Source organism: Nicotiana sylvestris, chromosome 10, assembly GCF_000393655.2.
Source record: "Nicotiana sylvestris chromosome 10, ASM39365v2, whole genome shotgun sequence".
In the NCBI taxonomy this organism is placed as follows: Eukaryota; Viridiplantae; Streptophyta; class Magnoliopsida; order Solanales; family Solanaceae; genus Nicotiana; species Nicotiana sylvestris.
This window is the reverse complement of record NC_091066.1, coordinates 72,029,372-72,040,324: the sequence shown is the minus strand read 5'-3', so window position 1 is coordinate 72,040,324 and position 10,953 is coordinate 72,029,372. Positions and strand designations below refer to the sequence as shown.

At 40.3% G+C, this 10,953-nt stretch overlaps 1 protein-coding gene across 1 annotated transcript; it reads right to left on the bottom strand.

Moving 5' to 3' along the window:
- Window positions 1-2,422: 2,422 nt before the first annotated feature.
- On the bottom strand, window positions 2,423-3,157 carry LOC104237374 (uncharacterized). The gene has a single exon (XM_009791518.1). It carries the CDS (start codon window positions 3,155-3,157, stop codon window positions 2,423-2,425), a length of 735 nt encoding a protein of 244 aa, XP_009789820.1.
- Window positions 3,158-10,953: the final 7,796 nt, after the last annotated feature.

Here is a 10,953-nt window from a genome sequence, read left to right as displayed (position 1 = left end):
TATGTTCTTTTTCACAAAACCTATCACCACTCTTGCATCATTAGTGGTCAACGCTGCAGCTTCCAACCATTTAGACACGTAATCCACAACAACAAGTATGTACTTATTGCCAAATGAGCTAACGAAGGGGCCCATGAAGTCAATCCCCCAAACATCAAACACCTCTACCTCTTGAACAGGGTTCATGGGCATCTCATGGCGACAGGAAATGTTCCCGGTTCACTGACATTCATCGCAGCCCTTCACCTATAGGTGTGCATCTCTAAACATTGTTGGCCAAAAGAACTCGGCCTCTAGCACTTTCGCAGTTGTCCTGGCTCCTCCAAAATGTCCTCCATATGCTGATGCGTGACAAGCCTGCAAAATAGAAGATTGTTATATCTCGGGGACACACCTCCAAATCATATTATCAATACAGATTCTAAATAAATAAGGCTTGTCCCAATAATACATGCGGAAATCACGATAAAACTTTTTTCTTTTGGACAGATGAAAGGTCATAAGGAACAATACCGCAGGCCAGGTAGTTTGCAAAATCTGCATACCATGGCGTATCCTCAAGATTGGCTGCAAGCAGCTGCTCGTCTGGAAAGGTTTCCAGGATCTCTTCGACCTCGACTGATTTTTCAACTCCTTCAAGTCGCGATAGGTGATCAGCGACTTGATTTTCTGTGCCCTTATGGTCACGAATTTTGAGGTCGAATTCTTGCAACAATAGCACCCAACGAATCAGGCGTGGCTTAGACTCCTTTTTCTCAATTAGGTACCTGAGAGCTGCATGGTCAGTATATACAATCACCTTGGAACCAATCAGATATGATCAGAACTTGTCAAAAGCAAACACCACCGCCAACATCTCCTTCTCCATCACTGTGTAATTGAGCTGTGCACCGCTTAGCGTTCTGCTTGTCTAGTAAATCGGGTGCATCAGCTTATCTTTTCGCTGCCCCAAGACCGCTCATATAGCATAGTCGCTGGCATCACACATAAGCTCAAATGGTTGCTCCCAATTGGGTGCAACAATGATGGGTGCAGTTATTAACCTCTTCTTCAGTTCCTCAAATTCCAACCTGCAATCATTAGAAAACACAAAGGGCTGATCCTTTTCAAGGAGTTTGCATAATGGGTTAGCAATTTTGGAAAAATCTTTTATGAAATGCCGGTAGAACCCAGCGTGTCCAAGAAAGCTTCTCACCGCCTTGACTGACGTGGGCGGTGGTAGCTTTTCAATCACGTCAACCTTAGCATGGTCGATCTCAATTCCTTTACTGGACACTCGATGCCCCAGAACTATACCTTCTTGTACCATAAAATGGCACTTCTCCCAGTTTAGCACTAAGTTTGTCTCCACACATCTTTTAAGCACTCTCCTTAAGTTGTGAATACAGTCTTCGAATGAATCTCCCACCACGGAGAAATCATCCATAAAGACCTCCATAATATCCTCCACCATGTCTGTGAAGATGGCTAACATGCACCGTTGAAAAGTTGCGGGTGCATTGAAAAGCCCAAAAGGCATTCTCCGAAAGGCAAAGATGTCATACGGACAGGTGAAGGATGTTTTCTCTCTATCTTCGGGGGCTATTGATATCTGATTGTACCCCGAATATCCATCCAAGAAACAGAAGTGCGATCGCCCAGCCAGCCTGTCCAACGTTTGGTCAATGAAAGGTAAGGGGAAATGGTCCTTCCGGGTGGTTGTGTTCAATTTCCTGTAATCCATGCAAATACGCCACCCTGTGACTGTACGAGTTGAGATCAACTCATTGTTCTCATTTTTTACAACAGTCATTCCCCCCTTTTTCGGCAGACATTGGACAGGGCTGACCCAATTACTATCAGAGATGGGGAAGATGATTCCCGCATCTAACCATTTGATCACTTCTTTCTTTACAACCTCTTTCATGTTTGGGTTCAGCCTTCGCTGGTGTTCCCTAGAAGGTCTGTGCCCCTTCTCCAAGAGAATCTTATGCATATAGAAGGCTGGGCTGATACCCTTTTTGTCTGCCATGGTCCAACCAATGGCAGTCTTGTTTTCCTGCAATACCTGTACGAGCCATTCTACCTGCACATCCAACAAACTGGATGATATAATAACAGGCAAGGTCGAATCAGGGCCTAAGAACACATACCTGAGGTGATCTGGGAGTGGCTTCAGTTCCAACTTGGGTGGTTCCTCTATTGATGGCTTTGCTGGAGGAGTGGCCCTTTTTTCTAGCTCAAGGGACTCGAACTGAGGTTCCCTTGACCAAAATCCTCGGCCTTCTAGTGCCATGACCCATTCAGCTAACCCTTCACCGTCCATTTCTTCTAAATTCGTCAGATATGCCTCCAATGGATCTTTTATAGTTAGGGTCATATCATCTTCTTGCAGAATTACATCCACTGTCTCCTCTAAAGAGCAATTAGCATATTCATCGGGTCACCTCATAGATTGCTGAACATTGAATATGACTTCTTCATCATTCAATCTCATTTTTAATTCCTCAGTCTCACAGTCGATCAGTGCTCTCCCAGTGGCTAAAAATGGTCTCCCTAAAATAAGGGGTATCTCCTCATCCACCTGACAATCCAGGATAACAAAGTCTGTAGGGAACACGAACTTCTCCACTTGCACCAACACATCATCAAGAATACCAATGGGCCTCTTCACTGTGCGGTCAGCTAGCTGTAGCAGCATCAAAGTTGGCCTAGCTATGCCAATGCCCAGTTTGGTGTACACAGCTAGCGGCATCAGATTTATGCTGGCTCCCAAATCACACAACGCCTTTGCAAAGGCATAACTTCCAATTGTGTATGGAATAGTGAAGCTACCTGGGTCCGACATCTTTTGAGCCATCGGTTTTTCCACCACTGTGCTGCAGGTATGTGTTAGAGTTACAGTGGATAGATCCTGAAAATCAAACTTCCGTGACATTAGATCTTTCATCATCTTGGCATAACCGGGCATCTCCCTCAAGGCATCCATCAAAGGAATATTCAACTGAATTTGACGCAGCATCTCCATGAACTTCTTGTATTGGTCTACCTTCTTTTGTTTGACCAGTCTCTGAGGAAAGGGTACAGGTATCACCCTTTGTGCATTGCTTGCTAGCTTCTCTCTGTTAGAATTTCCTGGCACAAGAGGTGCCACCTGTTCTGCAACTTGCTCATTCATATTTTCTTTGCCTTTTTTCTCCTAACTCTGCTCAACCACCACTTCAGTAAGTTCTGTTGGTTCCTCTACCTCTAATTGAACTGGAGTGGATGGTGTAGTATCTTTGTTGGCTTGTGCAATTTCCTGCTCTCTATCTAAATCTCTCTCATTTCGGAGACTTACTGCCATCAGCTGATTCGGGTTTTAGTCCTTGGGGTTTATGTTTGTGTATACAGGCAAAGTTCCCTAAGGACGGTTGTTCAAAGCCATGGACAGCTGACCCAACTACGTTTCAATATTCTTTATGGCTAAATCATACACTGCCAATTTTTCCTGCTCTTTATTATTTGTCCCAATGAGTTGCTGAAGCATACCCATGATTTCCACCATGTTGTTATCTTGCTGCTGAGGGGGTGGTTGGTATGTCAATTGTTGCCGATTTTGCTTGGATAGCCCTATGGTTTCTGATATGGTACTGGCACCAATTGGTTTTGAGGGTGCATACCCCCAGGCTGCTGCATATTAGGCATGTACTGCTAATTTTGTTGCGGTCTCCACTGTTGTGCTCCTTGCCTCTGACCCTCATAGTTGTTGACATAATTCATATCTTCCCTTGCCCCTTGATTTTCACCTTCCCCGCTCCATGAACACACATAAGACTGATTAATACAAGGTGTACACAGTCCCTCATTTGTTGTATCAACAATGTGCACCTGTTTTGTACCCATCTCATCAATCTTCTTTGTCAATATGCTCATCTGGGTCATGAGTGTGGCCATGTTCTCTGCATGTGAATTATTTGGGTCAAGAGGAACTGAATGCACTATGGGTATTAGTGTTGTACCTCTAGTCATCCACCCCGAATTTTGTGACATCTTATCAAGAAGGATTTTGCACTTAGTGAATGTTTTACTTAAAAATGCACCTCCAACTGAAGCATCCACTGTTGATACTCAATTTTTCCCTAAGTATTTTTTACACTCAAAATACTTTCAAAATAACATATATGTGCATACATAAGCATGCCCAAGTATTTTGGTATTTTTCCCAAATTTTTAAAGATTTTCAAAACCAATTTATTGTCTATTTTAGCAGTGCAAAATCCAACAATTATTCCCAAAATTATCATTTTGGTGAATAATTTATTTATTTCTCATATTTACACCAAAATATAATTAAGGTGATTTTTGCATATTTTTACAAATTTATTTGGTATTTTTTAAAGCTAATTTGCATATAATTGTAATTATAGCCCATGTTTCGATTAATGCTATTTTTATAATTGCAAAATTAGTTCCAGTATTTTTGTATTGCTAATGGTTTTAGTACTTTTAATTTTCTTTTAAAATCATTTCCATTATTTTTATAAAATTAAGAGAGAGAAATTGGCTATTTAATACCTAACCTATTATTATTGCAATTTTTGCCCCAATTGTAACCCAACCCATCAGATTTTTAATTAACCCAATACCCAATCCAAATCCGCCCAGCCCAATCTCCGAATAACTCGGACCAGCTTCGATTTAATCTGAGCCGTTGATCAAATGAGATCAACGACCCAGATTTCGTTTCCTTAATTAAATTCTAACTACCCCCCTGACCCCTCATTTCATCGAGACCGGTCTCTATCTCTACTTGGTCTCTTCCTCTCCTCCTTATCTCTAGAACCTTCTGGTTCTTCTCCGATGGCCTTCACCATCTATCCGGCCACCTCCAGCCTCACCTCTTTCGACCACCAGCCGCCGTGAAACCTTATCTCGCTGATTCCCTCTATCCTGGAGACCCCATGAGCCTCCACCATACGAGATGGTCACTGAAAGCTTTGTCTGATTTGTCTTCGGCCTTTCTCCGATGGGTTTTGGTCCGATGGTGCTATGAACACCATTATTGCTGAGTTTCGCAGCGAGATTTCTCCTACTTCTTACTGGTTTCTTATGAAACCCTAATCTCTACCCAGACCTCTTAAATCTCTGTATTTTTTAAACGATTTTAACTCACACCTTTATGTTTTACACTACTCTCTACTCGATCTTTATGATTGCTCAAGTTTTAAACATTTTGTTCCTTTTTTTTCAAACTAGGGTTTCTAAACCCCTTTTCGAAATCACTTTATCTTCTGATTTTGAGTACTATATATTTGTGTTTATATTATTTGCTTGATTGTGTGATCTTATGGGTTATTCTCCGAGTTCTATGCTTTAATTTTGTTGTTAGGATTCCAACCTTCTACTGTTTCTGTGATTTCTTGCTTAGGGTTCTCTGATTTTCGTGCCTATTATGTTTAATATGTCTAATTATTCATTGTTTACCAAATATTCTGCTGATTCTGTGCATCTCTTCGAATCCCTGATTTTGTATATGTTTTCCTTAGAAGTTTTTCACTGATTTTGAATCACTTCCTTTTTTGTGAAATGCTTTCCTTACTTAGAACTAATTCCTTATGATTTTAGTCTCATCCGTGATTCTTTGACTAATTTTCAGAGTTAATTTATATTTTTACCATATTTATGCGCATAAACATACTTTCAAATATTCAGTATATATTTTCCTTACTTGAAATATTACGTATTTGGCCCTTATTACATGTTACATGCTTTACTACTCCTATTATGGTAGATTCAGTAGTCTAAGTGATTCTTTCCTTATCTGATATAACTTGTACCCATTCGAATAATGACTCCCTAATTAAAAGGAGTTTGGTCCTGTGATTTATTCCAATTGGTATTGCTTCTATAATTGTGTACTTGTTACCATATTCTTTACTTGTTTTCAAAACTATAAATACTCTACCCTCTGTTTAGCATAACAGACGAACAACCACACTGTTCTGAACTCTCTCATACACACACAAGCATACTCACTATTCTCTCTTACTTTCCTACACATTCTCGCTCGCTTCTCTTATTGACTACTGGTTACCTAGTCGGCTAAAAGCCAAGACTGAGTAACTTGTTACTCTACTGTTTTATTGCTCTATACATTGCTTCTCTCTTGGTCTGCACACTACTGCTCTATTATCCCACTCTTGACTGGTATGTCTGCTATTTGATTTACAGCTTCCAAAACAACCATGTTTTTATGCATATTGCACTTTCTCTTATTTCTTTTATGCTTCTACCTATGGTTCTGCTATTTTCATTGCAATTAGCGTGCCTCTTTGCTAGTTCATTGATGTGATTACCTTTTCCTTAATTCAGCATGTCTACTGCTTCCCTTACTTGTTTAATTTAGTTCTTCCTTACCCCCTAACCAGGGTACATTATTAGCATGTATTCACGACCCTTCCTAGATACTAAATAATCCTGAACCTCTTCCATGAGTACTTTGGGATGAAATGTGTTGTGACTGTTTAAGTTCCGAAATGTTTTCTCTAATGTCTACGTATGTGCAACTATGCTCTTACATGTGAACTACTTGTCCCCATTTCCCCTTTCCCCTGTTTGTGTTTGCTTCCCTGAACTATGTGTGATATTATAGTTCTGAGATTGTCCTACTCACCTTCTTACAAAACTGTCACACTCTTCTATTGTTTTTCTTTCAAGAACTGATTCTATATGGATCATTTTTAAACTGTTTTTTTCTCAACTCAATTTCCTTACAACTATATCACGCACTCTCACTACTCTTAGAGATTAGGTTCTACCCCCTTCGTGTAAGCATTGCTTTGAGTACCTCTGAGTACTCACTGACTTTGATGCACAAGGCTGGTAATTCCACACTGCACTTGTTTAACATTTTTTGGTAAATGTTTGGGTGTTGGTATTGGCCAGGGACCCAATGGGGCCTTAGGGAGCTTTGTCGCACCCAGACCATAGCAAAGGCTGTGAAACTCGAAAGGAGTGAGGTTGGAAGATTGGGCCTGGCTGATGGCTCCCTATAGAATAACTTCTTATTTTTTATTCTTTATTACTGTAATTCGGCTATCCTTGGTTTGTAATAATTTGTAAACGAATGATTGGGGTCGAATAGTGAATATGGGAGGGGTTATGCATGCTTAGTTAAAGTAATGGGTAGAAAACATGCTTATAGGACTTTATTTACCTACTTACGCAATAGATATCATGTATAGGACATGCATCTAACATATTAGAAATCTTATTCTATGTTCTTTACTTTCAGCCTGTTGTTATATTCATTTTGTAACTATGATCAGTTAATAATAGGCAAATAACTGTTATAATGGCTACTGCTGCATTCTCATAATCATTAGCATTTAGAAATCATGTTTAGGAACTCTTATGTGCATTAGACATCCTGTTGTATAGGGTTTTATGCTTGTCTGAGTTGCAATTGTTAAACGCCTCACCAGTATGTTTAATTTAATAATACAAGTATGGTTAATTGTTTATTTATCCCTCTTACAACTAAAAAATCGATATGCATGTTCACCCCCTTTAAGGTAATTAGGCAACATATACGACGCCTAGACAAACTTTAGGCTTAATAAGAATCGATTAATCATGTTTTACCGGTTTAAGACCAATCAGCCTCTTATAATTTTGAACTCTACTGCTCCCATTCTTGCTGAAGTTCACTCTGTTTTTTTTTAAAAACTCTCGCTCTATCTGGAAACAAAATCTTGAAATTGTGCATCTATTTACTCTCACTGATTTTCTGGTTCTTGTTCTATTATGTTTTCAAACTACTAGGTTACCATTCTCTGCCCAGAATCGTGCTATTTTGAATACTTGTCCAGCACCTCGTTAAGCTACTGTCACTACTTGATTTTCAAAAACCATGCTTTAACAAATTTTTTTTTATCTATCGCTAAACTCAACTGCTGTTATCTATGCCTATTTTCTGAAAAATCCTATCTTTTAGACCCAAAATGTGTTTGAGACGTGTTGATTACATGTTTACTTGTGGAGGGATCTGTGAGCTTTTTATTTGCCTTTGTGTTCCCCTTATGTGCGGTCCTATTTGTTATGTATGTCGCTTAGCATTTTATCCTTTAAACCTGAGGGTTAGCCTACTCCCTACCCTGTAGGATTAGTAGTCTCAATGCCTCTGACACTGATAGGATTGGGGCGGGTAATAGCATGCAATAAGGAACGATATCATTCTGCGCTTTAATACCTTAACAGGGTGGGAAGGGTAGAATATAGATATGATGACCAGTGCGCTAATATCACGTACGACCCCTCTTTTGAGGAGTGATTGCTGGATATTGCATTGAAGTGATCCATATTAATCATAAACCTAGGACCCCCTTCCCTTTATTTACTTTCATCTCTTCTTGTAAAACTCTTCAAATCCTTTTTCATAAATTATGTCCTCTCTACTTGCCTTCAAAGGTTTTCAACCTAATTGCAATTTTATATGCGAGTCATTATTTGAGCCTTGATTGTTTACTTGTAAAGTTACAATTGTAGCATGGCCGGGAACCACACTTGTGGATCCTGAGGGGTGACTAACACCTTCCCCTCGGGATAATTTCTAGCCCTTACCCTAATCTCTGGTTTTCCAACTCAAACTCTTCTAAAAAGTGTCCTAATGCACTATAATCATTAGGTGGCGACTCTTCAACTTCTAAACCAATTCTCGAAAGGGAATAGAGTTGTCCTCCCAATGTCGTATACCCGATTTCGACCCGTAGAAAAAGGGGGCGTCGACAGCATGGCGACTCTGCTAGGGAACTTCTTTAGGCTTTTACCATTGCATGTTGCTTGTGACTTTACCATCTCATTAATTGCTTTATTTACCGTCTTTTATTCTTTCACTACGAAACTGACTTGGCTCTTCATGTCTTTTTTTTCCTTTAACTGCTTTCCTTTACTGCTTTATTTCAATACTATTGTAATTACTGCAATTATTGTAATCATTTATCTTATGAACGTGGAAATACATATCAATTTGTTTCATTCTTGTAAACTGCATCTTCAACATCATATTCCACTCGTGCCAAACAAATACCATAGCAACGCTTATAATGAGTGGTTGCGCTCTTCCAATATTATCACCTTTTAAATTTGGCAAAGGCGTATTTGCGGTAAAACCAGTCGATCAATGGTGCAGTCGACATTTCCGTGCCTTTCCCTCTTGAGTTGTCCTCTCAAGGGTACCTGTCTAATACCCCGATAGAAACCTCACTCTGTTTAACTGTGCATGCATCATGGTCAAACCTAGCCGAGTCAATTATGTTGTCCACATAATGACTCATTAAGATAGCCCTGTCCGAAGTCCACTGGGTTTCCTTGAAACCCAAACAGACGCTACCATATTTTGTACATTTATTTGGATAACTAAATGCTTTTTATGCTGATTATTGGTATTAAATAGTCGAGTCCGATGGGGGTGAGGTCTTAACCCTTTTGTTTTGCAGAAAATGAATGACAAAGTTCCTGATTTCGGTATGGTAAACATACCTTCACTCTTGCAGACTTGGTGGAGAAACCTCCCATCGAGCAACCAAATCAACGAATGGAAAGAGAGAGTCACCAAGGCTAGTGAGAAACTAGAATACCTGGAGTACAGCTTGCTGGAATTGAAAGGGAAAGTGAGGAAAAGAGTCATCGACTGTCAAAATGCTGAGGAAAGCAAAGGAGAACGTCTGGCGATAGCATTTTTACTGGAAAATCTGCGCGAGCTGGAGGACTTGATCAGCGAGAACATTCAACCTGAAGAAGGCCCTTCTGGGACCAAGTAGTTAGGAGTCTTTCTTTTCGCTTTTAATGTAATAAGGCTAATGGCCATTAGTGATATTTTTACTTTCCGCTATTTTAGTGTAGTTTGGATTCGTCTTATTTTTATCAATAAAATGAGGCATTTAGCATTATAAGTTCTCCAAATTAATTTGTCGCTAGACCTACCTCGGGCACAACGAGGCACCCAAATTAGGACGCGATTTATATTCTTGCACAATGTGTTTAAATATTGCAACATTTTCTTCTCATAACCCGCACTAACTTGTTACCTTGTTTTTTGTTTTTCTTTTATTTTTTTCCCCTCCCCAAAGGTTAGTTCGTGCATTCTGGCACCATCATCACATAGTACAAGATCCAAGGGCCCTCCACCTCCTCCTCCTCTGGGTCCTATCCAGAACAAGAACAAAGGCAGGATGGGAGATTCAAGCACCAGAAAGGAAATTGAAAGAATTGAGATTCCTCAGGATATCCCGGTTACTAAGGAAATTGCTGCCCAACTTGAGCAGAAATTATTGAAGTTCCGAGAAGAACTGGATCAAGTTCGGAACTTGGCAAGTTTATCATTCTCTCTCACCGCTCCTGATGTCAACTTTCCAAATGCTCAAAATCCCGCACCTCCACAGAACACCCCACAACCACAGATGCAACCCACTCATGCTCAACACTGCAACACATGCCATACTCCAAACAACACTTCACTACTCATTCCTGAACCACTGAACACCACACACGACCACCTCCACAACACTCTCATCTACGTAGATACCGTACCCCACTACACTAAACCAATCTCAAGTGCACCTGAGTCTGATGACAAGGACTCTCTTATCAGAAACTTGGCAGCAGAACTCAAGATGTTGACCAGCCGAGTCTAGGGCATGGAAGGAAACAAAGGTATAGAGGGGCTGAATTATGAGGACCTCTGCATTCAGCCAGATGTTGAACTTCCAGAGGGGTACAAACCTCCCAAGTTCGAAATGTTCAATGGCACGGGAGATCCCAGAGTTCATTTGAGGATGTATTGTGATAAGCTGGTCGGAGTCGGAAGGAATGAGAAAATCCGTGTGAAACTCTTCATGAGAAGTCTGAAGGGGGATGCTTTATCCTGGTACATCAGTCAGGACCCCAAGAAATGGACAAGCTAGGTAGGTATGACATCAGATTTCATGGATA

Bases quoted from the DNA above. Each gene is read 5' to 3' on its own strand.
- LOC104237374 (XM_009791518.1), bottom strand. From the start codon at position 3,157: ATGAATGAGCAAGTTGCAGAACAGGTGGCACCTCTTGTGCCAGGAAAT.